The 26,530-nt window shown below is 61.1% G+C and overlaps 1 protein-coding gene and 1 long non-coding RNA gene across 6 annotated transcripts in view; one reads left to right on the plus strand and one right to left on the minus strand.

The window, feature by feature from the left end:
* Window positions 1-1,933: 1,933 nt before the first annotated feature.
* The window catches only part of PRKAR1B (protein kinase cAMP-dependent type I regulatory subunit beta), a 73,576-nt gene continuing 48,979 nt past the window's right edge, over window positions 1,934-26,530 (plus strand). The window contains exons 1-4 of one of the 3 annotated variants that reach the window (XM_059881187.1): window positions 1,934-2,106; window positions 3,428-3,622; window positions 16,086-16,256; window positions 18,988-19,079. In XM_059881187.1, coding sequence (XP_059737170.1) covers window positions 3,446-3,622; window positions 16,086-16,256; window positions 18,988-19,079 — 440 coding nt within the window. In that variant the 5' untranslated portion in view covers window positions 1,934-2,106; window positions 3,428-3,445. 3 annotated transcript variants of the gene reach the window in all.
* LOC112444333 (uncharacterized) lies at window positions 16,256-24,824 on the minus strand. Of its 3 annotated transcripts, none has more exons than XR_009492915.1 (5): window positions 24,692-24,824; window positions 23,972-24,153; window positions 22,993-23,786; window positions 20,292-22,864; window positions 16,256-18,618 (listed from the first exon to the last, which is right to left on the minus strand). It is a non-coding gene; the product is annotated as an uncharacterized lncRNA (long non-coding RNA). The 3 variants fall into 3 exon arrangements; XR_009492914.1 differs by having other exon boundaries at window positions 16,256-18,460; window positions 18,540-18,618; window positions 23,972-24,799; XR_003032659.2 differs by having other exon boundaries at window positions 23,972-24,799.

Below are 26,530 nucleotides of genomic sequence, written 5' to 3' on the forward strand. Positions count from 1 at the left end.
GGGAGGGGGTGGTTGGAAAATAAGGTGGTTTTGAAGCTGGACCTTTGCAAGACTTGGAGACTCAGGTTCCAGGGTGGGGTGAGGATCCCGGGCTGTGGCACATGCAGCCCCTCTGTGGGGAAAGCAGGGGGGCTGCGCTGGGGGGGCCCTTCCCTGTGGGTGGAGGGGACCTTTGCTTGACGACATGATCCCCACCTCACGTCTTCAGGACGCCTGGTCAACCAGGGCTTGTCACTGTCCAGCTCAGCGAGGTAAGGGACCTTGACCCAGCTGTGCATGGCAACACTGGTCCACACAGCTCCCTGACCCTGCTCCAGGAGGGGCATCCCTGCTGTGCCTCCATGTGAGGCCACTGGCCACCCTCGGTCTAGTCTTCCCTGATGGACCCTGTGCTCAGCCCCCGTCTCGGGGAAAGGCGCATAGGTCATGTAATTCAGGGTGGAGTCACTTGGATCAGCTGCCAGGAACCACTGTGCCATCAATGGGAACATTAACTGGGCTGCCCTGGTGGCTCAGCAATAAAGTTCAGGAGATGTGGGTTCAATTCCTGGGGTTGGGAAGATCCCCTGAGGGGGAAGTGGCACCCCACTCCGTACTCTTGCCTGGAGAATCCCATGGACAGAGGGGCCTGCCAGCTACAGCCCATGTGGTCGCAAGAGTCGGACATGATTTAGCCTCTAAACAACAACAGCTGGTCTGTGCCGCCCGGTTCTGGACATGGGGAGGCTGGGCCTGGTTTGAGGGCCCCTGGCTCCCTGCCTCAAAGCAGTGAGTGCCTGGATGAATGGGAAGCGTTTCCCTTCCACCCAAACGGCCGGCAAAGGGGGCTGGGGCCCCAGGAGAAATGAGGGGCCTTGCCAGCAGGTTGAACTGTGGGCAGGAGGGCTGGCCCTGCACTGTGGCCGGAGGGGGCGGTTCTTAGGGTGGCCCACCTGCAGGCCCTGGACATGGGGACCCTGAGATAGGTGCCCGAGGGGCCTGGAAGGGTCTGCAGGGGAAAGGCTGGTGGGAGCTGCCCCCGTGGTGGCTGGAGGACGGGGCTCATTCAGTCCCAACTGAGACGGGCCGGGGAGCAAGGTTCTGGGGGGCTGGGCACCCAGTGACTGCCAGCCACTGCTCCCAGACCTGTCCTTGTCTGCCAGCCACAGTCCAGGGGGCTCTCTGTTAGGGCAAAGCATCCAGCAAGATAAGGGTGTGTGTGTGTGTGGGGGGGGTGCTGGGATCCAAAGGCCATTCTCAGAGAGGGTCCCCCTCTCATGGACCATGCAGGGGGAGGGCCCCGCACAGATCTCGAGGAGACCCAGGAGACCATGAGAAGAGAAGCCTGCCTTGGAGCGTACACTTCCCCCCCAGAAGTCTGTCACGTGAAACCTGGCCCTCGTTTTTGTCACCCTCCTCACCAGGCCACCCTCCTCCGTCCGTAGGATTCTCAGGCAAGAATACTGAAGTGGGCTGCCTGCTTTCCTCCAAGGGATCTTGCCAACCCAGGGATCGAACCAGCGTCTGTTAGATCTCCTGCATTGGCAGGAGAGTTCTTTACCACTAGCACCATCTGGGAAGCCTCCAGGTAAAGGGTGGGACCCCCCAACTGCCTGAAATGACGTTTTTGCCACTACCCAGGCAGAATGGGGGCAAAATGTGATGGTGGTGGTGGTTTAGTTGCTAAGTTGTGTCCAATTCTTGCAACCCCCTGGCAGGAGTCCTGCCAGGCCCCTCTGTCCATGGGATTCTCCAGGCAAGAACATGGAGTGGGTTGCTATTTCAATCTCCAAAACGTGCTGTTGCTGCTGCTGCTGCTAAGTCGCTTCAGTCGTGTCCAACTCTGTGCGACCCCATAGATGGCAGCCCACCAGGCTCCCCCATCCCTGGGATTCTCTAGGCAAGAACACTGGAGAGGGTTGCCATTTCCTTCTCAAATGCATGAAAGTGAAAAGTGAAAGTGAAGTCGCTCAGTCGTGTCCGACTCTTAGCGAACCCGTGGACTGCAGCCTCCCAGGCTCCTCTGTCCCTGGGATTTTCCAGGCAAGAGCACTGGAGTGGGTGCCATTAAGCGTGCTGCCCGTGGACTGCAGCCCACCAGGCTCCTCTGTCCCTGGGATTTTCCAGGTGAGAGTACTGGGGTGGGTGCCATTAAACGTGCTGTCAGGCAACTGGAAAACACGGGTAATGGACTCCCATTGCTGCCAGCCTAGCTGGCAGGTTAGGGGCTGTGCTGGCCTCTGACTTCTCGGACCCCTGGGCTGGGGGAAGAATTTAGGGTGATCCTGTGAAGACCTCCCCGCCTCTGCTGGGTATCTGGGTGAAGCTGGTGCCCCTGACTAGTGGCCACCAGTGCAGACCCAGTGGCCCAGAGGTGACACCCAGGTCTGAAGGTTGTGTGGGGGGGTCCTCACCACCACCCCCAAGGCCCCAGGGGGCTGCCACCAGCCAGGTGGGCAATCTGGGGGTGGAGGTGTGCGGCGGGTGCGTGGGGCGGTCGTGGAGGTCCTCCTGGCAGCGCAGCAGCGCACTGATGTGTGTCGGTTTGTCAAACGTGGGGCTAGTCAGCCTGCACGTCTGGGGCGGGGGTGAGGAGGCGGGGACTGGAAGGGGAGGGGGGCAGGGGTAGTCTGCCCAGGCGGGAGATCTGGGCGGCAGGGAGAGGGGGTTGGGGGTGGGCCGGTAGGAGGGTGGACCGCGCGGCGCGGGGGCGGACGGAGGGCGGCGCCGCTGCAGTGCGGGACCGCTCGCCCGCCGTGCCCGCGTCCCCGCGCAGCCGCCTCCGGCCTCAGGCGCCTCGCATCCAGGTACGCGGGGCTGGGAAGGGTCGGCGACGGAGCCCTCGGCTGCCCAGAGGCCCCGGGAAGCGTGGGCCCTGGGGGAGCCCCCGCCCCTTAGCCCGACCCGGGCCGACGTGCCGCGGTGGTCTGGGCGCGGGGGCCGGGGTCGCCGAGCTGCGTGCAGCGCGGGCCGGCAGGCCGGGTTCCGGGCGGGTTCCGAGCTGTCATTGTGACCTAGCCGAGCGCGGGCCGGACGCGCGGCCCTGCCATTGTTTTCCGGGTTCGTCTTCCCGGGAGGCCCGGCTCCAGGCATCGTTCCTTTCCCGTTTCCCTTCCTTTTCCTGCGGATTGTGTAACCGCGCCCCGCCCCCATCATCTCCCCGGGAGCTCGCGGGAGGCCCTCCAGCCAGGAAGGTCCCGGGAGGGGAGGGATGGTCACACGTGAGACCCCTTACCGGCCGGCTGCGCACACAGGCCGTTCGCCGCGCTTCCCTGCTTCCTTCCGGGCCCTGGCGGGACCCCCTGCGCCCCCGCGAGTATCTGCCTAGAGGTGAGCTTTGCCTCGAGGACGAGAGGCCTCTGGCAGGACAGACGCCCCGGTCGCCAGGCCGGGTCGGGCCCCGGCGCTTGCTGGACGCGCGCGGCCCGCGGACTCGCTTCTCTCGCAGGACGCGCCGCGCGTCGCCATGGCCGCGCCGGGGGCACAGCAGCTGGACGAGGACGACGGCCTCAGGGCCTGCGAGCTCTACGTGCAGAGGCGCGGCATCCAGCAGGTGCTCAAGGACTGCATCGTGCAGCTCTGCTTGGCCAAGCCCGAGCGCCCCATGCGGTTCCTGCGCGAGCACTTCGAGAGGCTGGAGAAGGTCAGTGGCTGCGCATCTGGTGCCTGCGGGCAGGGGTGGCGGGGGAGGGGGGGGCGCCCGCCCGGCCTCCCTTCCACCCCAGCGTGCTCAGCTCGGGCGGGCTGGGCGGCTTCACGCCCCCACAGGACCCGGTCTTATCCGGCGGCTCAGGCTCTCAGCGCCTCCCAACCCTGGAAGGCTTGGGGTCGTTTGGGAAGTGGTGGCTGTGACTGTCGCTTGTGGGGTCACCAGCAGTTCTCAACTCAGGGACCGTCAGAGATGCGCTCTGCCCTCAGGGTGGAAGCCAATGGCTTACAGGAGCATGGTGGAGCCGCAAAGGTCCCCCTTAGGAGGGGCCTGAGTCCTGAGACCAGGCCGGTGCGGGCCCCTCAGACCCGCGGCTGCCCGCCCCGCTCCCTCCTGCCTGGATGACCCCCTCACCCCTCCTGGTTCCTGGTGTGGGCGGGGGCTGGGAGCAGGAGATGGGCAGGAGCCCCCAGAGGACCCTGGAGCAGCTTCCCTCACCCCTCATCCCCCCACCTTCCCCCTCATCCCCCCCACCTTCCCCCTCATCCCCCCCCACCTTCCCCCTCATCCCCTGTCTCTTCCCCCTCATCCCCCTGCTCATCTCCTGTCTCTTCCCCCCATCCCCTGTCTCTTCCCCCTCATCCCCCTGCTCATCCCGTCTCTTCCCCCTCATCCCCCTACTCATCCCGTCTCTTCCCCCTCATCCCGTCTCTTCCCCCTCATCCTGTCTCTTCCCCCTCATCCCCCTGCTCATCCCGTCTCTTCCCCCCCATCCCCCTGCTCATCCCGTCTCTTCCCCCTCATCCCGTCTCTTCCCCCTCATCCCCCTGCTCATACCCTGTCTCTTCCCCCTCATCCCCTGTCTCTTCCCCCTCATCCCCCTGCTCATCCCCTGTGTCTTCCCCCTCATCCCCCTGCTCATCTCCTGTCTCTTCCCCCCATCCCCTGTCTCTTCCCCCTCATCCCCCTGCTCATCCCCCGTCTCTTCCCCCTCATCCCCCTGCTCATCCCGTCTCTTCCCCCTCATCCCCCTGCTCATCCCGTCTCTTCCCCCCATCCCGTCTCTTCCCCTTCATCCCCCTGCTCATCCCGTCTCTTCCCCCTCATCCCGTCTCTTCCCCCCCATCCCCCTGCTCATCCCGTGTCTTCCCCCTCATCCCGTCTCTTTCCCCTCATCCCCTGTCTCTTCCCCCTCATCCCGTCTCTTCCCCCTCATCCCCCTGCTCATCCCCTGTCTCTTCCCCCCATCCCGTCTCTTCCCCCTCATCCCCCTGCTCATCCCCGTCTCTTCCCCCTCATCCCCCTGCTCATCCCCTGTTTCTTCCCCCTCATCCTGTCTCTTCCCCCTCACCCCCCTGCTCATCCCGTCTCTTCCCCCCCATCCCCCTGCTCATCCTCTGTCTCTTCCCCCTCACCGCCACCGCCCACCCCCCGCCCCCGGCACTCCCTCTGGGGTCACCCCGGGCTCCTCCTCGAGGTCCTGTGTCAGGACCTGATCTGCCCGCCCCTCTTGGGGACTGAACGGGACCTCAGTTGGGGCCCAGCTCTGTTTTAAGCACCTCTGTGTCCCCGAGCCCCGCAGTGTTTAACTTCTGACGGGGGCTGGATTTATTTCTTCCCTTTGAAACAACCCGCTAAAGCACATTTTTAAGTAATACATGCCTTTTAAAGAAAATCTGGAAAGTTCAAAAGTGGAAAGAAGAAGTAGAAATCACCTGGAGCCCTTCCCCCATCCCTACCCCCGCCATTGTGGTTTTGAAACAAAGCTGGAATCGTGTTGTGGACGCAGCTTCACGTTCTGCATTTATTACACATTCCTCGTAGTCCTCTCTGTGAATGGTTGTGTAGTGTTGTGTGGAGAAGATTCACCAGTTTTCTCAACATTTTCCTCACGATTGGACAGTTGTTTCCAGTTTTTTTTTTTTTGGAAAGTAATGCCATATGAACATACTCATACATAGATTTTTTTTTTTTCTTTCTGCATGTAGCATTGTTTAGAGGTGGAATTACTGAAATTCCAGGTGGACTTACCGGGTTACAGAGATCTTGTTGGTGTGGGTGGTCAGGGTCTCTCCAAAGGTAGCATCAGTTCAAGACCCACCAGCAGATGGTGTGGTTGTGGCCACCCGCTGTAGCCAGCTTTCACCGTGCTTGCCTGCGTGCACACGCGTGCGAGCAAAGTCGCTTAGTCGTGTCCGACTCTTTTGACGCCATAGACTCTAGCCCGCCAGGCTTCTCTGTCCGAGGGATTCTCCAGGCGAGAACGCTGCAGTGGGTTGCCATGCCCTTCTCCGTGGCTTTGGCTGATTTATGTGAAGAGCTGTTTTTCAGTTGATAGCTGAACATGGGCATGTGGCTTTCATCTGTTTTTCTTTGGTCCCTTTCAAGATCACTGTGTAGGAGAGGCATCCGGTGTCCAGCCAGTGCCCAGCTGGTGCCCAGAGGACGGGCCAGGGCTGTGCCCATCTTCCTGCATGTGTGAGGGGGGAGAGTCAGGCGCTGACAGTGCGTCTTGACTCAACTTGTTCACGACGACCCCAGCCAGGTGACACGTCCCATGGGATGTGAGCTCTCAGCAGGATGGACGCAGGCAGCCTGCTTGGAGGCCAGAGGCAGGGTCCGGCCAGACCTGAGGCCTCAGAGTGAGACCCAAACAGAGGGTCCTGGCGGGGGGGTGGGGTGCCCTCTTGCCCCCAGGGGACATCTGCAGTGGCTGGAGACGCTTGAGGTTGTTACACCTGGCAGGAGAGGGGGTGCTTCTGTCCCCTGGGGGGAGTGGACGTGGAGTGAGAGGCTCGGGGGGCCTTCCCGGTCCTGCTGGGGGATGGGGGTAGGGTGAGGAGTGAGGCCTGGCCCCTGACTCCTAGGACTGGCCCGAGTCCCTAGTGAAGGGGTGCCTCTCGCCAAGAAGGGAGTGGTGGGGAGAGGCAGTGTTGGACAGAAAGACAAGAGAAGTGCCTTGGAGGGTCTGAGTCATCAAAGAGACTGTGGGTTCAGAGCCTGCGGGGGAGAGGCCAGGGCGGGCACAGAGGTTTAGGAGGATTAATTGATGGTTCTCACCTGGAGGGGTAGTTTCCTACCTGCCTTTGACAGGTGAGGACTGAGGTTTGGAGAAGGTGGGTGACCTGAAGGCCGGGTTCCTGGCTTCAGGCTGACTGGGTGGAGTCTCTGAAATCGCCTGTGAGCTTTTATAAGTGGGTGCGTTTTCCTGGGGAGAGTCCCCAAGATTTGCAGTGGGCGCTCAGATGGACCCGAGATCCCCAAACGAGAAGCGCCCTGAGGTGTCCTCAAACCCACGAGTGTCTCACTCCCTGCTGCACCTGCAGACCAGGGTGACGGGGGGCAGGAGAGGCTCTTGCTTTGGGGCCTGGTCCCGGGCCCTTTCCGCAGGAGGCCAGCAGGCCGGAAGCCTGGGGAGGAACACGTTTCTCCCCTCGTGTGGTGAGGCGGGAGCATATGTCCATGGCCTTGATAAGCGCAGAGGCGGCAGCTCTCCACACAGGCCGGCGGAGATGGCCTAGCTCCTGGGGTGCTGCCCTGGCTGGGGTGCGGTGTCCTGCGCCCAGGCCTCAGTGAGGGAGCCAGTGAGGAGGCAGACTTGTTCTCAGGTGGAGTCTTGAGAAAGCAGAATAGTCCATGCTACTGCTGCTGCTAAGTCGCTTCAGTTGTGTCCGACTCTGTGCGACCCCACAGACGGCAGCCCACCAGGCTCCCCCGTCCCTGGGATTCTCCAGGCAAGAACACTGGCGTGGGTTGCCATTTCCTTCTCCAATGCATGAAAGTGAAAAGTGAAAGTGAAGTCGCTCAGTCGTGTCCGACTCTTCGGGACCCCATGGACTGCAGCCTACCAGGCTCCTCCGCCCATGGGATTTTCCAGGCAAGAGTACTAGAGTGGGGTGCCATTGCCTTCTCCGAGAATAGTCCGTATCCCCCAGCAAAGCACAGCCTCGGAGCCGCTCAGGGATTCGTTGCGTTTAAATAGAGCAGGAGAGATTGTGGAGTCGCACCCGTGTGCCAACCCGACGTTTCCCCCGGGACTTCCCTTGCTTGCAGGACGCACTTACATACAGATGTGGATAATTGTGTGTGTGTGTGCATTTTTGTTTGATTTTTCTTTTTTTTTTCAAACTTGTCATTTATTTATTTCTGGCTGTGCCGTGTCCTTGTTTTGTGCGCGGGCTTCCTGCGGGGGCGGCGGCAGGCTGCCCTCTAGGCGGTGCGCACGTAGACTCTTTCCGGGTCAGGGATCGAACCCACGTCCCCCGCGCCAGCAGGAGGATCCCTCACCATCGGCCACCACGGAAGGCCCTGATGTTTTTCTTCCTAGTGGCGCTTTTTATTGTGGTAAATCACGCATGACGTAGAATCCACTGTCCTGGCCCTTCTCAGCTAGCGTCTCGGCGGCGTCCGATGCGCCGCTGCGTCTGCATTAGCAGCGTCTCGGTGGCTTCTCGCGGTTCCGTCTTCCGTCCTGTGGGTGTGTCCCTGCTCTACTTTCTTTCCAGCATTTCCTGTTTGATGGCTTTCAGTTTTTTTTTTTTTTTTTCCCCTCCAGAAAGCACCTTTATGCCCAGGAAATGATTTCAGAGAAATAAGCAGCTTTGTAGCAGGCTTATCAGGGAGGACTCGGGGCTGCCCGTCTGCTCCCGGAGGGCCGGGTCAGCCTGTGGGCAGAGCCCGCACCCTCTCCCGAGCCCTCGCTGCCACTGCTCTGCGTTGCCTTGCGGGCCTGGACGCCTCATCCAGCCGCTCCTGATCCTGGGGCGATGGTGGCTTCCCTCTGGTCCGCTGGTCAAATGCCCGCTGACCCAGGCTCGCTCTGTGCCTTTAATGAGACGAGCAGTCACACTGGCTCGGGAGAGCTGGCGGTGGCTTCTATGGAAGTGAATCCTGTCCGGGCGCAGAAGGCCGTTCCTGAGATGAGGGCCGTGGTCTGTGCTGGGCATCCCAGGCGTCTGGTGACTGTGGGGAGGTTCACCCTATGTTTGCTGGTGGCCAATGCTGCCTGCGCCAGACAGACGTGTCCATCAGCTGGTCCAGCGTTGACCTCCTCTTGGAGGGGCCGTCCACCCCCTGGCACATCGATGCTCCAGGCCCTCCCTTGCAGGGGACCGCCGGGGAAGCCAATGTGGGGGGCATGTCCACGTGCAGCCTGGGGGCCGACAGTGGCTGCATCTGGTTGGGGGCGGCCGGGGCATTGTGGGGGAGCACGCTCTCCGTTCTGCAGAGTCGGGGGGAGGCTGTGCCTGCATGGGGGTCTCTGTGCCTCCCTGCGATGTTCGATGTGAACCTGTGACAAGTTGGTGATGGACAGGGAGGCCTGGCGTGCTGCGGCTCATGGGGGTCGCAAAGAGTCGGATACCAACTGAGCGACTGAACTGAACTGAACTGTGACAGCTTAAAAAAAAAGATAGTCTCTGAAATTAAAAACAAAGTGGGGCCCTCATATCTTCAGCCCTAATGATTTCTCCCCTGCTCTGCTGAGACGTCTGCTTAGCTGCGTGGAGGGGCTTGGGGGGGGTTGGGGCTGAGAAGATGGAATAAAGAGGGTGTGGAGACCAGTTAGAGGTGGAGGAGAGGGGCTGGGCTGGGTCCCCAGGCTTCTGGCTGGGCGTGGGAGGGTCCTGGGCCGTGTTAGCACCAGATAGCTGGCCCCAAGGTCTGGAGGAAGGCGGTGGAGGCAGCAGGCTTTGGGGGAGGCTGAGGTTGGGGTGCAGGTGTGTCTGGCAGCACAGGTGTGTCTGGGTGGCCATGTGCCTGGGCTGAGATGGGCCTCGGAGCACCAGCGGGTCAAGGGAGTGACCAGCAGTCCTGCTCCATTATTACTGACCAGAGCCCACAGTTCACCTGAAGGTTCCCTCATGGTGCACGTTCTGTGGGTTTAGACAAACCCGTGGAGTGCCTCCATCGTCACAGCGTCATGCAGAGTCGCCACGGCCCTAGAAACCCCTGTGCTCCACCTGTCCACCACACCCTCCCCCAACCCTGGTGGCCCGGTTCTTTCCCGGTCTCCAGTTTCCAGAAGGTCATGAAGGTCACAGCACATAGTCTTTCAGACCGGCTTCCTTCACTTAGTGATTCGCGCTGAAGCGTTCTCTGGGTCTTCTCATGACTTAATAGCCCATTTCTTTTTTATTATCTAATAATATTATCTTTTCGGGATGGACCCCAGTTTATTCATCACCGGCTGAATGGCTGTTTCCAAGTTTTAGCAATTGCAACGAAAGCTGCTATAAATGTCTGTGTGTGGGATTTTATGTGATGTAGGTTTATCTCATTTGATAAACACCGGGAGTGCAGTTGCTGTGTTGCGTGGAGACAGACGCCAGAGTGTCTTCCAGAGCGGCTGCCCCGTTGTGCGTCCAGGCATTTCGCGGCCGTGGGTGCGGGTTCCTGTGGCTCGGTCTCCTTGCCGGCGTTTGGTGTTGCCAGTGTCCTGGGTTCCGGTCGCCCCGCGGGCCTGCAGCGGCAGGTCTGTGTTTCCTAGATGACACGTGAGGAGAAGCGGCGTTCCTGTGCTTGGTTGCCATCTGCAGAACTTCCTTACAAGGGGTCTGTTCAGATCTTTGGCCTGTTTTCCATTCGGGTTTGTTTTCTTACTATTGAGTTTTAAGAGCTTCCTAGGTGGCGCTAGTGGTAAAGAACTAGCCGGCCAATGCCAGAGACGTGAGAGATTCTGGTTTGATCCCTGGGTCGGCAAGATCCCTTGGGGGAGGAAATGTCCACCCACTCCAGTATTCTTGCCTGGAGAATCCCATGGACAGAGGAGCCTGGTGGGCTGCACTCCATGGGGTCGCACAGAGTCGGACACGACTGAAGCAACTCCGCACGCACGCACAGAGCTTTTTATACATTTTGCATACGAATCCTGTCTCAGATACATGTTTTGCAAATATTTTCTCCTAGTCCACGTCTTGTCTTTTCATTCTCTTGATTATATACAATTTTTTTTCTTTGGCCTCGCCATGTGACTTGCAGGATCTTAGCCCCCTGACCAGGGGCAGAACCCAGGCTCTGGTGTGAAAGCACAGAGTCCTAACCGCTGCACCACCATGGAATTCCCTGACTGTGCATAATTCCGAGTCCTGCTTCTCGGCGTTTTAAACCAAACTTTACACAGTTACTAAATTTATTAAAAGTATGATTTAATGGTGCAGTGTATTCTATTATATAGATGTTTCTAACTTGATTTAAGCAGTCTCTTATTATTGTTGGTTGAAGTGAAACACTTTTACGCCCTGCAAGGATGTTCTGGCACAGATACCTTGTTGACGCCTCTCACTGTTTCCTTAGGATGTGTTTTAAGAAATAGAATTAGGAAGCTCAAAAGCACCCACTGATAATAAAGCCACTTCTCCCAAAAGGTTTCACTCATTCATTCCGCCAGTTTTTATCGAACAGCTCTACGCGCCGGGCACTGTCCCAGGTGCTGAGGACGCGCTGGTGAGCCCCATGGGAAGCAGTGACTCCACGTGGGTGTGCGCGACGGAGGCTGCGTGCGACTCGGGGGGACACGGGACCTGCTTTGCGTTGTCACTGACCTCGGTTTCCTTTTCCGGTCTCTGTCTCTCGAGACCACGATCGGATTACATCAGAGACCCTAGAAAGATGTGCATGAATCAGAACTTTAGAATTTGAGAGTGAAGTACCAGTGTGACTTGTTATCTCAAGGGACCCCAGGACGAGTTTGTCTTTTTCTCACTCAGAAACCAAATTATTTTACTGTAATCCAGTCAAGTTACAAATTATTAATAAAAAGCCAGAAAAAAGAGAAGGAGCCAGAAGCCACTGCATATGTTTGAAAATAAGTAATGAGCTTTTGTCTGTTCATCAGTAAAAGAAGATTGTCGTGGTAAAAAAGTTATGAATATTTCAGTTGCGTGACAGTGAGAGCATTGCATATCAAAGCATGTGGAGTTAGCAAAACTGGTACTTAGAGGGAAATGTATAGCCTCATTAAAAATGAGACAAATAAAAAATAAGATGAGAAATTAATGAGCTGTGTGTCTGAGTTTCCTCGGGTGCCATAGCAAATTGACAAGAAATTGGGCAGCTTAGAACAGGTATGTATTACCTCAGTTGTGGAACCCAGAAACCCCAAATCAAGGCTTTGGCAAAGGCAGTTACTTCTGGGGGCTCTGACGGGGGTCCATCCTGGGTCTCCCCTGCTTCTCGGGGCTGTGATGGGGGTCCTCCCTGGGCCCCCTCAATTTCTGGGGGCTGCCCTTGACTGGCAGACCCATCATCAGACGGTCCCATGTTCGTCCCTGTGTGTCTGTGTCCAGACTTCCTCCTAAAAGGACGCATGTCGCTGGATTAGGGCCACTCCGATGCAGGATGACCTCATCTTAACTTGATTGTTTCTGCGAAGAGTTATTTCGAAATTAAGCCACACTCTGCAGTTCTTGATGGGCATGAGTTTTTGAAGGGCCCTTTCAACCCACTGCCAGGTGCTACCTGAGAAGCCAGGAGGAGAGAAAGAAAGCAAGACAGAAACATGGGAAATCAACAAGGATAAAAGCAGAAGTCAGTCTAGCAGAAATCGAAGAAACAGCAGCAGACGATAAAGTCAGAGCCTGACTCTGACGAGACGGGTGAAGCCAGCATCCCAGAGGGCCGCCACACTGTGGGCTGCACACACTGTAATTTGCCACACGCAGGGGAGGACAGGGTCGAGGAGGAGGAGGGTGGTGGGGGGTGGACTCAGAAGGCATCTCCTCCAGGAAGCCCTCCTTGACTCCTTGCTGAGGATGGTCCAAGAGCCCGCTGCTGCTGGCACAGCCCCTTGTACGTGGCTCTCTAGTGGAGCTCACCCGCCGTCTTGCTGAGCCCTCTTACCGTCTGTCCTTTTCGAGCTCTGACAGTAACCTCCTTCATGACAGAACCATGCCCTTTTCCCCTGTTGCATTTTGTGTATGAAGCCTCGTATACAGAAGGTGCCCAATAAATGATCGAAGCCCTGTGTTTCTCTTTTTTGCCCTGCAGCTGAGTGACCGGGTGCCCTGGACACGCCCCTTACCCTGGGACTCTCCTGCAAGGGAGGGGGTGGGTGGTGTTCCCGCCCAGTGAGTGGGGGGTGGGGGGAGGGGTTCCACTGTCCCAGGGTCCCAGGCGTGCGGGGTGTTGGGGGGTCAGCTCAGTTATGCAGCATCTCCCTAGACCCCCCGTCATTGTCTCCCCTCGGGCTGGAAGCCTGCACTTCAGCCCCTCGTGTGGGAAAAACCCGGTCAGAAGATGAGCTGCCCACGCTGCGTCCCAGGGAGCCCCTGGCCCCGGGGGCAGGACAGACGGTCCCTGGAGCTGTCTCTGCGTTAGGGGCAGATTCCGCGCTTTCTGGGAAGGCTGTTCCCACACTCTGGTTATGAAGATGCCTTTGGCCTGGATTGCCTGTCCTGACCCTGAGTCCTCCACCATTCTGCAGCCCAGACAGCTCATCAGCCCGGAAATGGGAGACAGGAAGGGGAGCTCCGAGAGCCAGAGGGTTTCCTGGAATCTCCTGGGTAGGGGGGGTGTCATCCAGGAATAACGGTCTGGCGTGGCAGAGCCCTGGGGGACCATAGCTCCCGGGAACACCCCTGGGTCCTCTTAACCCCCCTGAAGCGGCTCCATGCTTGGAACCACCAGTATCCTGCTTCATTTGACTCTTTGCTGCCAAAGATGGAAAAATCATCTCTGTGCCCAGCTGGAGCTGCTCACAGGTCCAAGAAAGTGAGGGCTGGCCCTCAGCTTCCTGGAAGAAAAGCGGCTTCTCGCGGCTCCCACGGGGAGCCCCGCGTCCTGGCCGTGACCGTGGACCTGAGTCAGCCTCTGTCCACAGTGTTGTGGGCCACCCCCAAGGCCAGGTCGCTCATTATCTCAAATCAGTGTGTCCCAAACCCATTCAGGTTAACCAGATCGAAACCAAACAAACACACAGAAAGTGGCAAGGGTGCCTGGGGATTGCACGGCTGCTGGGAGCGTGGAACGGGGCGCCTGGTGGACACAGCTTAGAGGTTCTTCACTGAGCTAAGTGTGACGCCCCGGGGTGTCCCCAGGAATGGCACACAGCACTGAGACACACACCCACACACTCAACATCCACGGTGGTTGAGGGGTGGACCCAGCCTGTGTCAACCAGCCATGAACGGGCCGTCCAGATGTGATAGGATGGAGTCTGACTCAGCCACGGAAAGGAGGGGCGAGCTGGCACCTCAGCAACACACGCACCTTGGAGACCATCGGAGAGGGAGGGGCCTGGCACGCACCATGGGACTGCTCCTGTGAAACGCCCAGAAGGGGCACGTCCGTGGGCATGGCAGGTGGGCTGGTGGGGGCCAGGCCTGGTGGAGGGCGCAGGGGCTGCCGGGTGTCTGGCGGTGATGAGATGCCTGGCTCCAGGTGCCAGTGATGGTTGTGTAACGTTACGAATGCACTGAAGACCACAGAACCGCACACTTTAAGATGATGGGCTGTTAATTTTATGTTGTTCGAGTTTCACTTCAATGAAGGAAAAGGCCCCTCCTTTGCTCAATCACTTCTCCGGCCCCTTGCTTCTGCGGGAAGCCCCGGGGGCATTTCCTCCTGGCCTGCTCCCGCCTCTCTGCCCCGGGTCACCACCACCACGGAGCCCGGTCACTTCTGCGTGGCCTAACTCTGTGGACCTCCTGCGGTGGCCAGGGGCCTCTGCTGGCTCCTCTCTTCTGGATGCTGGCAGAGCCTGGAGTCACTGTAGACGGTCTACACTGCAGTGTGGGGGCCTTTCCACGGTGTCGCTTCAGTATCCCACTGACTCACTTCTGCCTGTAGTACTGTTTTCTCTTTTCGGCCACGTGGCTTGTGGGATCTTGGTCCCCCCAACCAGGGATCAAACCCGGGCCCTCATCAGTGGGAGCGTGGGGGCCTAACCACTGGACCCCAGGGAATTCCCTTGTTCTTGTCTTCAATAATTTCTAAGAGCAAAGGCCCAGAGTGTCTCACTTGAGATGCAGCTGACATTTCTAGTCAAAATTCATGGTTTATAGGAACAGTCGGTTTCATTTGTAATGATTTCTGTAAAAGTGGGACAGCCTTACCGACAGTTTTTTAAATTCATCTTTGCTGCTGTGTGTGGGCTCTCCCTCGTTGGGGTGTGGGGGCTGCTCTCCAGCTGTGGCTTCTCTACTGAGCACGGGCTCAGTAGCTGCGGTGCATGGGTTTAGTTCCCTCGAGGCACATGGGATCGTCCCAGGCCAGGGATTGAACCCATGTCCCCTGCGTTGGCAGGTGGGTTCTTCACCACTGGACCACCAGGGAGGCCCTTCCCGACAATCTTAATGTTGAGTAGGAAAATGACATTTCCCTGGTGGCTCCGTGGTAAAGAATCTGCCTGCCAATGCAGGAAACTTGGGTTTGATCCCTGGGTTGGAACGATTCCCTGGAGAAGGAAATGGCAACCCACTCCGGTTTTCTTGCCTGGGAGATCCCATGGACAGAGGAGCCTGGCGGGCTGCAGCCTGAGTCGCACATGACTGGCGACTAAAGAGCGGCAGCACACTCTAGTGTGTTGACATTCATCTCTCACCCAGTGAACTGCAAACGGCACATAACCCAGGGACTCCTGGCACCAGGGAGAGATTGATGCCAGTCTCAGGGAGGATGGGATGGCTGTCGTCATGGTAACAGAAGAGCGGCAAGGCGTGACCTTGGAAGGCAGTTCTGGAGCCGTCGGTGGTGGCTGGTGTGTCCATGGCTGCCCTTCGGGGAACCCCTCTCTCCCACGAGGCACGGGGCTGCTGCTCAGCCTTGCAGACGCTGGGTTTTGGATGAACACCATTTACGGTAGCATGAGTAAAGCATCTGTCCTGCTTTGGCTGTCCTCTGGGTCTCTGTAGATGCAGAGCTTGTATGGAGTCAGTCATGCTGCTCAGCCTGTGCTGCTGTGACTGCCCTGGGCCATGTGCTGGGAAGCCCCATCTCCATCTGGGGACTCACTGGTCACCAGGTTGCTCTGGGGCTGAGAGGCTGCGGGGTCGGCCACGGGAGACCTCCACGTCCCTTTGCACGTTTTGGATTTGGGGCCCTCTGTGTGTAAACCTAGTTTTTAAAAAGCAGTGGCTTTTGGGTCTGTCTCCCTGTTATGCACCCAACTCCCATCTCCTGCGCCTCAGGGAGCAGAGCGCGGGCACTGCTGCCCTCAAGGTGAAGCCTGGGGCCTGGGGGCGCCCCACGTGCTTGCTGGGGGCTTGGGTTGACTCGAATTTGGTTCCAGGACACGTTGCTCAAAGTGTGAATGAGCAGACAGCCTCCCGGAGCCAGGGTGCTATGGCTGCCAGAGCTGTGGGCTGGGAGTCCGGGCCGGGGCGGGGTCCGGGACAGGAGCCCGGCCAGGGTGTGCTGGGTCCCCTGCCTTCCCGGGACCCCATGGCCTCCTGGACGACTCTGGGGTTCTGCCAGGACGGCCTCTCCTCTCACCCCTCCCCGTTGCCCCCCTGCCCCCCAGGAAGAAAACAGACAGATCCTGGCTCAGCAGAAGTCTGCCTCGCAGTCGGACTTGCAGGATGAGGATGTGTCTCCGTTGCCGCCCAATCCCGTGGTGAAGGCCCGGCACCGGCGCGGGGGTGTGAGCGCAGAGGTGTACACGGAGGAGGATGCGGTGTCCTACGTGCGGAAGGTGGGCCCGGCCCGGCCCGCACCCTGCTCCGCCCCGCCCACACCCTGGCCCAGGCCGCGCCCCGCCCGCACCCAGCCCCCGCCCCACCCCCGCCGCTCCCCGCCCCACCCCCGCCCACGCTGCACCCACGCCCACCTCCCCCCACCCCCTCCACGCCGCGCCCCGCCCCACCCCCGGCCCGCGCCCCGCCCCAGCCCACGCCGCGCCCCGCCCCCGCCCGCCCCCGCCCACACCCCTGCGCACGCCGAGCCACGCCCACGCCCCGCCCCGCCCACACCACCGCCCCACCCCCGCCCACGCCCCGCCCCACCCCACCCACGCCGCGCCCCCGCCCCACCCCCGCCCACACCCCGGCCCACGCCCCGCCCCAGCCCACGCCGCGCCCTGCCCCCGCCCGCACCCTGCCCACGCCCGATACTCCGCTGACCTCCCTGCTTCCGGGGGGGTCCTTGTGGTCCAGGCTGGCCTGAGCCTGGCGCTGCACTTACCTGAGCTCCCATGGGGCCCCTGCCGCCCGCGGTTCTTGACGCCAATAGGCTGGGGACAGGGTGGGTCACCCAGGTTGTGGGGTGTAGGGGGAGGAACCCCGGGTCTGTGGCCACGGTTTCCTGGCTTCCTGGCTTCATCCTGGAGGCTAGACCCCGACCTCGGAGCCTTCTGGAGGGAGCCCGCCCCCCCTGGCCATCAACCCCCCTTCCTCACCAGCGGAGCAGGGCTCCCCTTTGCCTTGTCAGGGGCCTGCCTGGTGAGCCAGTGCTGGTGGCCACGTGACACCCAAGGCCCCCTCGGACCTGTCAGTCCATCTTATGCATTTCTACAGCCAGCTTTGCTTTAAAAAATTTTTTTAAATAGTTTATGGCCATTAAAATTTTTTTTAAATTATAGGAAAATATGAGTAACATAAGGTGTACTGCCTGTGTCTGTTTTGGCCGCTATAACAAGAGACTGGGGGCTTACACAGCAGACATGTACTGTCACAACTTGGGGGCTCAGGGTCCCAGACCAAGGTGCCGGCAGGCCACCCTGGTGAGGACCCTCTTCCCGTGTCCCCAGACAGTCGTCACCTTCGCACGTGTTCTCACGTGTTGGCGGGGAGTGTGTGGAGTGAGCTCTCGGGGTCTCGACTTACAAGGGCACTGATCACATCCTGGGGACCCTGCCCCCACGACCTCTCCCAAAGCCCCATCACCGAACCCCGTAACCCAGGGACCGTCCCTAGGCCGTGGTCCTTGGGCTTCGACATAGGAATCTGGGAACAGAGTGGCCGCAGCACTTCAGCCACCATCATGCCACAGTCACCACCATCTCCAGGATGTTTGCATCTCACAAAACTGAACCCCTGTCCACACGAGACCACCCCACCCCCCAGCCCTCCCCTATGATCAGGGCGTGAAACCCGTGCAAGTGCAGTTGAGAAGCCCACCAGGTCACTTCACTCTCGTGACCTTTCTCCTAAAGCCCAGGACTCCTGTCTAACGGGGAGTTCCCCAGACATACCCAGAGGGAGGGACGCTCTGCAGAGTAACTGGCCGGCCCTCCTCCAAGGAACTGTCCCCAACCAGAGGGGCTGAGGGGTGGTGAGGCCTGGTGTGGCCCAGGTGGGGTCTGAGGAGGGGGGACAGACGTGTGAGTTCAGTTCCTGGGAAGGGACCGGCCGGGTCCCAGGTGGTGGGGGGTGCTCCGGGGCAACCCCGGGTGTCACAGGAGGGGCGAGGTGCCTTCGGTGGTTGGGCCTGGGGCGGCTTTTCCAGAGGCTCCGTCCTGCCCCCCAGGGGTCTCTTTGTAAAGGTTCCATGGTTTCAGGAGACATAGTGCGCCCACCTGCGGGTCCTGACGTCCCCCCTGCCCCAGCCTGGAAGAGACTGAAGGGCAGCTGAGCACGAGGCGGGGCCGTGTCGCGGCACAGTCAGCCTCCCCTCGGTGTCCTTTTTAAAGACAACGTTTCTTTATTGAGCCGCTTTGGGTTGTGGTTGCCACGCACGGACTCAGTAGCTGTGGCATCAGGAGTCAGCTGCTCCTTGGCTTGTGGGATGTTAATCCCCCGACCAGGGGTCAAACCCACTTCCCCTGCATTGTGAGGCGGGTTCTTAACAATTGGACCGTCGGGGAAGTTCCCCTTGGTGTCTTTTAAGGGAAGAACCTTGGCGTTGGAGATGCTGGTGCTGGTCATCAACGGGACACATCGTGAGCTCCGCGGGCTGGTCCTGGAGGGCGTGGGGATGGGTTTTTACTCACATTTTGGCCAACTGGGTCCAGACCCCCACCCGGCCCCTCCATCACCACCTGGAAGTGTGGAGCCAGTCTTGGATCAAGTTATCTTTTGTTCCCCCAGTTTTCAAATATTTCAGTAAGTACTTATTACCTGAAAAAAAGCCAAAGAAATAAAGAAAACTTAAAAAGGCATCATAATCCAGGGGCCTGGAGGTCTGTAGTGTCTTTTAGAGGCTCTGACGGCTGCCAGCGCCTGTCCACCAAGACCCTGAGTTCACGGTCTTAGGCCAACTTTGAGTCGCTCTCAGCCCCTTGTCTCTTCTTTACTTTTTAAATTTCAAAAAGTTGTGACACTCAGCTAGCATTTCAAGTTTTCTGTCCACCATCACTGGTAGACACATTTTGAAGGCTGGGCAGCAGCATTTCTCGGGGTCTAGCGGGTACCCAGAGGCTGGCAGATTCAGGCCCTGGGCTCGGCCCTGGGATGCTGCCCCTCTGACTTCACCTGGCCTCCCCGCAGGTCATCCCCAAGGACTACAAGACCATGACGGCGCTGGCCAAGGCCATCTCCAAGAACGTGCTCTTCTCTCACCTGGACGACAACGAGCGGAGGTAGGAGTTGGGGGTGCTGGCGGGACGCCAGTTTTGGGAGCACAGGCTCACGGGTGGGGGTGGCCTCCAGAAACGAAGCGCCGTTTGCACCTGGGCTGCCTCCCAAATCTGGGTCAGGATCGGAAGTGGCTGCAGGCCAGCCTTGTCACAGAAAGACACCTCGTCTGCTTGCGGAGGCCAAACACACTGCCTCCTGGGGCCGCGGGCGGAAGCACGTCTGTGCATGCGGCACGGGGTCCTGAGAGGGTGTGACTGAGCTGGGAGAGGGGCAGCACTGGCGGGAAGGGCCTCGGGGACGGACGTGGGGCAAGGGTGCGGGTGACCCCAGGGGGCGGACGTGGGGCGAGGGTGCGGGTGACCCAGGGGGTGGGTGTGGGGTACAGGTGACCCAGGGAGTGGGTGTGGGGGTGTGGGTGACCCAGGGGGTGGGTGTGGGGTGCGGGTGACCCGAGGTGGTGGGTGTGGGGCTGCGGGTGACCCAGGGGGTGGGTGTGGGGGTGTGGGTGACCCAGGGGGTGGATATTGGGGTACAGGTGACCCCAGGGGGTGGGTGTGGGGGTACAGGTGACCCCAGGTGGTGGGTGTGGGGTGCAGGTGACCCCAGGTGGTGGGTGTGGGGCTGTGGGTGACCCCAGGTGGTGGGTGTGGGGGTGCGGGTGACCCAGGGGTTGGGTGTGGGGGTACAGGTGACCCCAGGGGGTGGGTGTGGGGGTACAGGTGACCCCGGGGGGTGGGTGTGGGGGTGTGGGTGACCCCGGGGGGTGGGTGTGGGGGTGTGGGTGACCCAGGGGGTGGGTGTGGGGGTGCGGATGACCCAGGGGGTGGGTGTGGGGGTGCGGGTGACCCAGGGGGTGGATATGGGGGTACAGGTGACCCCAGGGGGTGGGTGTGGGGGTGTGGGTGACCCCAGGGGGTCGGTGTGGGGTACAGGTGACTCCAGGGGGTGGGTGTGGGGGTGCGGGTGACCCAGGGGGTGGGTGTGGGGTGCGGGTGACCCCAGGGGGTGGGTGTGGGGGTACAGGTGACCCCAGGGGGTGGGTGTGGTCCACGAGTCCTGACGGCGCTGGGGTGCTTTGCTTGAGAATTGAGACCAGGTAAGCGAGTAAGTGAGTAAGTGAGTGAGTAAGTAAGTAAGTGAGTGAGTAAGTAAGTAAGTAAGTGAAGTTGCTCAGTTGTGTCTGACTCTTTGCGACCCGGTGGACTGTAGCTTACCAGGTTTCTCCGTCCATGGGATTCTCCAGGCAAGAATACTGGAGTGGGTTACCATTTCATTCTCCAGGGAATCTTCCCGACCCAGGGATCGAACCCAGGTCTCCCGCATTGGGGGCAGATGCTTTAACCTCTGAGCCACCAGGGAAGACGTAAATAGTAGGGAAAGCTGGGACGTTTTTCACCCTGCCGCCCGGGTGAGAGGGTCCCTGGGGTATTGGGCGCAATCCTTCAGGGTTGACTCCGTGCACACAGCTGACCCTGCGCAGAGTGGAAGGACGCCCCGGCGGAGCCTCACACCCACGAGGAGAGCAGCATCTGCCCGCACAGCTTCTGCTAGGCGTGCTCCGGGGGCCGTGTCATGTGGCTGCTTTCCTTCCCTGGCTCCTGCATTTTTTAGGACATGCAGAAGACCTCTTTGTTTTTTTAATAATGACAGCTTTTGAAAAACTGATTTTATTTGTTCATCTTTGGTTGCACTGGGTCTTCGTGCTGTGCACAGGTTTTCCTGTAGTTGCGCAGAGCGGGGGTCCTCGGGGCGGAGCGTCTGGGCTTCTCACTGCTGTGGCTCTCCCTGGTGCGGAGCTTGGGGTCTATGTCCATGGGTCAGTTGTCCATGGAACGTGGACTCTTCCCAGACCAGGGACTGAACCCCTGTCCCCTGCATCGGCAGGCGGATGCTTATCCACCGTGGCACCAGGGAAATCCTAAGAAGGCCTCTTTGCAACCCCTCCCCACAGTGACTGCCTGCTGCAGCCTGGGGTGGTCCCTGCAGGCCACTGCCCGTGTGCGCGTTGTGTGGAGCCGGACGGGACACACGGATGCTCTGTGGCGCGGGCCGGGGCTCCCCTGTGAGCCGTCTGGCTGTGGGCCTGTCGCTCCACTGAGGGGTGGGCGGGCCGGGGCTCCCCTGTGAGCCGTCTGGCTGTGGGCCTGTCGCTCCACTGAGGGGTGGGCGGGCCGGGGCTGCCCTGTGAGCCGTCTGGCTGTGGGCCTGCTGCTCCACTGAGGGGTGGGCTGGTGTGTCTGCCACTGCCCGCACCAAGGTCGCTGGGACTTCTCTCCGAGTTAAGGGCCTCGGTGGAGACCGAGGTCGCTGGGCCATCGCTCCTGCGTCAGGGGTGGAGCCTGAGGAGTGGTCTTCTGCAGGGTCAGCTCCCAGACGAGTGTGGCAGCACTGGCCAGGTGCCAGGCTGGGTTTTCAGGCTTGTGGTACGTTGTGCTGGCTGGTCGCCCAGGAAGGCGGTGGGGGTGTCCAGGAGACCTGAGTTTGGGGTTGGTCCCTCCTGTTCCCCAGCATGGGGACGAGGCTGCTTCCCAGGGCGGGTGGGAGGTTGGCATTGGAGAGGCTCGGTCTTCAGACGCCCGTGGGGCCAGTCCCCCCTCCCGGGACTGCCCGCCCCACTCAGTCCTGCCTGGAGTCGTGGGCCGCCCTCTCACTCTGCTCTGCGGCTCCTAGCAGACCCGTGGAAGGTGGATGCGGGGTGGACCTCACAGTCAACCCCAAATCCCCTCTCTCTCCGCTGAGTAGCCTTCCCAGTGCCAGCATCCCGGGTGCGATGACCTGATACCACGTTTGAGATGGGAGGGCGTCATTTCTCTGATAACTGCTGACACCTGGGCTCAGTTCACCGGCTTCCCTGGAAGCTGCTGAGCAGGTCTGCAACCTGGAACAGGTCTTCTGCCCAGAACAGAAGAGTTTGGGCTCAGAATTGCAAGGCTTCTCTGCAGGTCCTGCCCTTTCACAGCCCTGCCAGCCCAAGGCAGCGGCTGGTGCAGCAAAGCCTTAAGCTTACGGCCGAGGCAGTTGAGCGGGACTCCTTCTCCCGGCGGTTTCTGGCAGCGTATGTCTGGGAAGCATCTGGGTGGGGGGGTCCTTTGCCCTTGACCCTAAATTTCCAGAGCCGCGAGTCTCCCTCTGCCTCTGACTTTTCTGTGTCTGAGAGCCAGGTGGACAAGAAGTGGAGGAAGCAGATGGTTGGATTAAAATTCCTCTTTGCGAGGCTGGCTTGGAAAGAAAGCTTTCCACAGGGTGTGTCTGCTTCAGATCTTTTGTTTTGCTCAGAGGAAAACTCACTTTCCAGATCGGAGCCCGCATGGGCCCCCGTTTCTGGCCACGGCCTCAAGGAGATGAGTCGACAGCTCAGGAAGCGGGTCCAGGGGGCGTGGGTGGGAAAGGTCCGTTTCCTGACCTTCCCTGTGATGGCTCCTCGTGCAGTGCCCCAGTGTCTTTGCTCTTCCCAGCTTGGTGGACGTGGGGCTTCACGGCTCCGTCTCTGCTTGCCTGTGGCCTGGCATGTGCCACCTGTACCCTGAAGTGCGCGGAGCGTCTGGCGAGCCCTGATGAGCAGGCGGCCTGCTGCTCCCTCTTCTTCCCTGGGGGGAGAGCCACTGGCACATCCCTGAAGGCAGATCCTGGGGGGATGCTGCTGCTCCGCAGCCCTCCCGCTGACCTCAGAGGTGACACAGGCCACCCCATGGTCGTGGGCTGGGTGTTGTGGCTCCCACTGGCGATTCCAGCTTGTGTGGAGGTCCACCCGCGGGGAGAGCAGGGGAGGCTGTGTGCAGGCTTTGGTCTAAGAGAAGGAGGGTGTCTCTTGGTCAAACCACAGCACCCGCCAGAGGTGGGTCCTGGCGCACGCCTCGGGAGCTCCGCAGCCCGCGTCCCACCCTCTCCTGGGTGACAGGTCACAGGGTCACTCACCTGTGATGAGAGGAAGGTGTTGGCCCAGGCGCTGCCCTGTGATCGGGGGGGCTTGCTGTCCCCGGGCCCTGGGGGTGCAGGGAGCTGGCCGTGCCCTGCTAGGTCTTGGGAGCACCAGGAAGAACCAGGGAGCCCCGTGTGCTTGTGCTGGGGGCAGGGGTCTGGCCACGGCCTCTGTGCATTGGGCCCTGGGTGGGGGCCTCCTCATCCCTGGAGCCCCCAGACAGGCGGATGAGCCTCTGACCGCGGGCGGCTGCGCTGGCGGCAGGGCGTGCTCTCTGCAGCTCTCATCACGGCGGCCCCCGCCTGTGCCCCGCCACGCGGCCGTCTGTCCCCGCCCACCCGCGCACCTCTGCAGCTTGTTTGTCTGTACACTGGCCCGGCCCCGGGTGATGGGAAAAACACGCGCAGCCGCGCTGCGAGGCGGTGCAGCTCCGGGCGGGCTCTGCTTCTCTGCCCCCCGCCCCCCAGCCTGGCTCCAGCTCGGGCTTTGCACTGCCTCCCAGTCAGGCGACCTTAAAAGACAAAACTGGAAAACAACGCTAGCGTCTCGGAGGAGGCAGGATCTCGTCTGAGAAGCTGCTTGACGGCTTTAACACGCGAGGCCAGGCTCTGGGCCGAGGACGCCTCCAGGCAGCACATCCGGGCTGCGTGGCCCAGCGCGTGGGTCTGTGTTCTGTGGGGGCTGGGCCCAGGGCTCTGGCGCCCATGTCCCTAGGTGCTCCGAGCCAGACGGCAGGTGGCAGGCCTCGTGGGCGCATCTTTTAAGGGCCGCGCCGGCAGTGATATGGGCCCTGGGGACGGCAAGCAGGCTGCCCACGGCCCCCCACGACCCCACGCCCCCCCATGCCCCCACGCCCCCCATGGCTCCCCACGCCCCACACCCCCATGGCCCCCACAACCCCCCACCCCCCCCATGGCCCCCCACGGCCTGGGGGGGTGATTCGGGCCGTGGGTGCAGTGAGACCACCGGGCTGACCTGCTTCCTGCCGTGACCGCACTGCCGGCCCCTGAGCCTTCTGCTGGCCTCGCCCGTGGTCTCCCTTGCCCGGCGCCGTCGTGACAGCTGCTGGAGTCCGACGGCGAGAGGTCTCCAGGATGCGGCCGACGGGTCTGCGCACACCCGCCAGGCCACTGTTGATGTCCCCTGACGGTCACCCCCTAATGTGATTTGAAGTGCCAGCAAGCCATGGGTCCCCAAGGCCCAGAGAGGTGGGAAGTAGGACCATCTGTCTGGAAAGGAGGGGCCCTGCGGGGTGTGCCTGCTGGGGAGCTGGCCCCGGCCCCCCCACAGTGACGACGGGATCCCTGGACTTAGGAACCCCGGGGGCCCTGGCTCCACTCCTGAGCCCTGTCACTGCACAGGGAGCACCTGAGCCGGCTGTGGGGTCGCCGGCTGCCCGGGGCCCGTCCCGCCTCTGCAGACGCAGACTGCCTGCCCGTTTGTCAGGTGGGTGCGGCCACACGGCCCTGTCCGCGTCCCTGAGGCGAGGGTCCCCGAGCGCATGAGGCCCTGTGAGGCCACGTCCGCCCACCCCCACAGCAGCCCCCCAGAGCCCTGCGCCTGGAGGGGAGGGCAGCTCCTGTCCCCCGGGCCTGGCCCACCCCCTGCCCCCCGCTCCCCAGCCCTGCCGGCTCGGCCTTGCCATGTCCACGGACGTGGGTCCACAGTCAAGCTGCAAGGAACCCAGGACGTTACCGGGCAGGAAGACCCCAGGGCGCCAAAGAGTTAAAGCCTCCGTTTCCGACGGCGTGAAAATCAGGGGCCAGCAGCTGGTGGACACGGTGCGCATCCCCACAGCTGTTCCCGGAGTCACAGCGTCTCTTTGTTTGCCCGACTCTTAGCAACTGTTGCTTTTTCTGAAGGACACGTGTGAACCAGCTGTCCCCTCCCAAGATGCAGCCAGGCGAGGTAGCCTAGATCCTCAGTGGGGCAAGAGGAAAGCGCGGCTTGTCCAGGGGATGGGGGCTGCCGGCTGTTCCCAGCCTCGCCCTCGAGTGCCGTGAAGGGGCCCCACCCAAAGGCGGCTGGTTGAGCGCAGACGGCACACGGCACGCGGCCGGGCCCGTGGGCGGGACCCACATCACAGCCAGGGCTGCACACGGTGGCCGCAGAGCAGGCCTAGGGGCGACCCTGGGAGCCCCTCAGGGGATCGGCTGGGCCCCCAGCTCAGCCTCTCGAGGTGGTGGGGGGTGGGGCCGCGAGCCCCATGCCGGGACCTTAGTGTGGCGGGGGTGCCTCCTGCAAGGGCTCTGGAGGGGTCTCCTATGGAGTGTTTGCGGGACCCCTGAGGGGCCCCCAGAGCCAAGGGCTCTGCAAAGGGTTTGGTGTCTTGGGTCCCTGCGAGGGGGATGTGGCTGGTGTTGACCCTGCGTCCGCCAGACCTTCATTCGCGCCACCCTCTGGTACCTGCCACCCTGATTCCGTCTAGGTCTCATGGTGACCCTGTGCGTGTTGATTTCTGTCCATTTTATAGGTGGGGAGGCCCGGGGCTCGGGGTAACCCTGTGCATGTTGATTTCTGTCCATTTTATACGTGGGGAGGCCTGGGGTTTGGGGTGACCCTGTGCGTGTTGATTTCTGTCCATTTTATACGTGGGGAGGCCCAGGGCTCGGGGTGACCCTGTGCATGTTGATTTCTGTCCATTTTATAGTTGGGGAGGCCCAGGGCTCAGGGTGAAGCAGCCGGCACGTGGTCCTCACTTGGCCAGGCCAGGGTCCGGCTGGCCCACAGGGCTGTTCCCCGCTCCCCACTGGGGACCCCCAATGTGGCCACACGCAAGTCCAGGGGGGCCGCTTGGGGGAGGAGCCCAGGGAGGCAGCAGGGCCTGTGTGGGCTGTGAGCCCCGGCCCCTGAGCTCCTGGCCCAGACACGTGGTGATGCTCAGGGCTGCTCTGCCATCCGGAGGCGGCTAAGACCTCCGGCAGCAGGGGTGGGGAGCACGGCTGGGCCCGGTGACCTTGGATTTCTCCTGGCCTTGCTGTTTGCCGGTCAGCGATGTAACCTCTGGAGCTTCAGGAATGTTCTGCCAGCCCTTGAAGGCAGGAAAGCCTTGGTCGCGAGGCAGGAGCTCACTCCCACGCACCCATCCGTCCATCAGGTGTCTGGTGCTGTCCTAGGGTGGTGAGCAGGCGGCAGGGGAGAAGGGTGCTCGGGAGATGCGCCTGAGTGGGGTGGGAGTGGTCTCTGCAGGGCCCAGTGGCCGGTGGGGGGCTCTTGGAGGAGGGGCTGCGTAACCCAGACCTGGAAAGTGCACGGGCCAGAGGGACGGTCAGGGCCATGGTCCTGGCCCGCTGGCCCCTGTGCGAGCCTCCTGGGGCTGCTCAGACACGGTGTTGGTCTCTGGCTTCGAGCTCTGGGGCTGGCCTGTCGGGGGGCCAGTGTCTCCCTGTCCTCCTCAAGATCAGCCTCTGTCATTCGGGGGCAGGGGACGCCTAGCTCCCAACCCGGGTTTCCCCTGACTCCACTGTGCCTCGGGGCCTTGGGCTGCCGAACATCGGGACAAGCAGGTTGCTTGTAATGAGGCGCTGTGAACCA

The sequence above is a fragment of the Bos taurus genome, chromosome 25 (assembly GCF_002263795.3).
Source record: "Bos taurus isolate L1 Dominette 01449 registration number 42190680 breed Hereford chromosome 25, ARS-UCD2.0, whole genome shotgun sequence".
NCBI classification, from domain to species: domain Eukaryota; kingdom Metazoa; phylum Chordata; class Mammalia; order Artiodactyla; family Bovidae; genus Bos; species Bos taurus.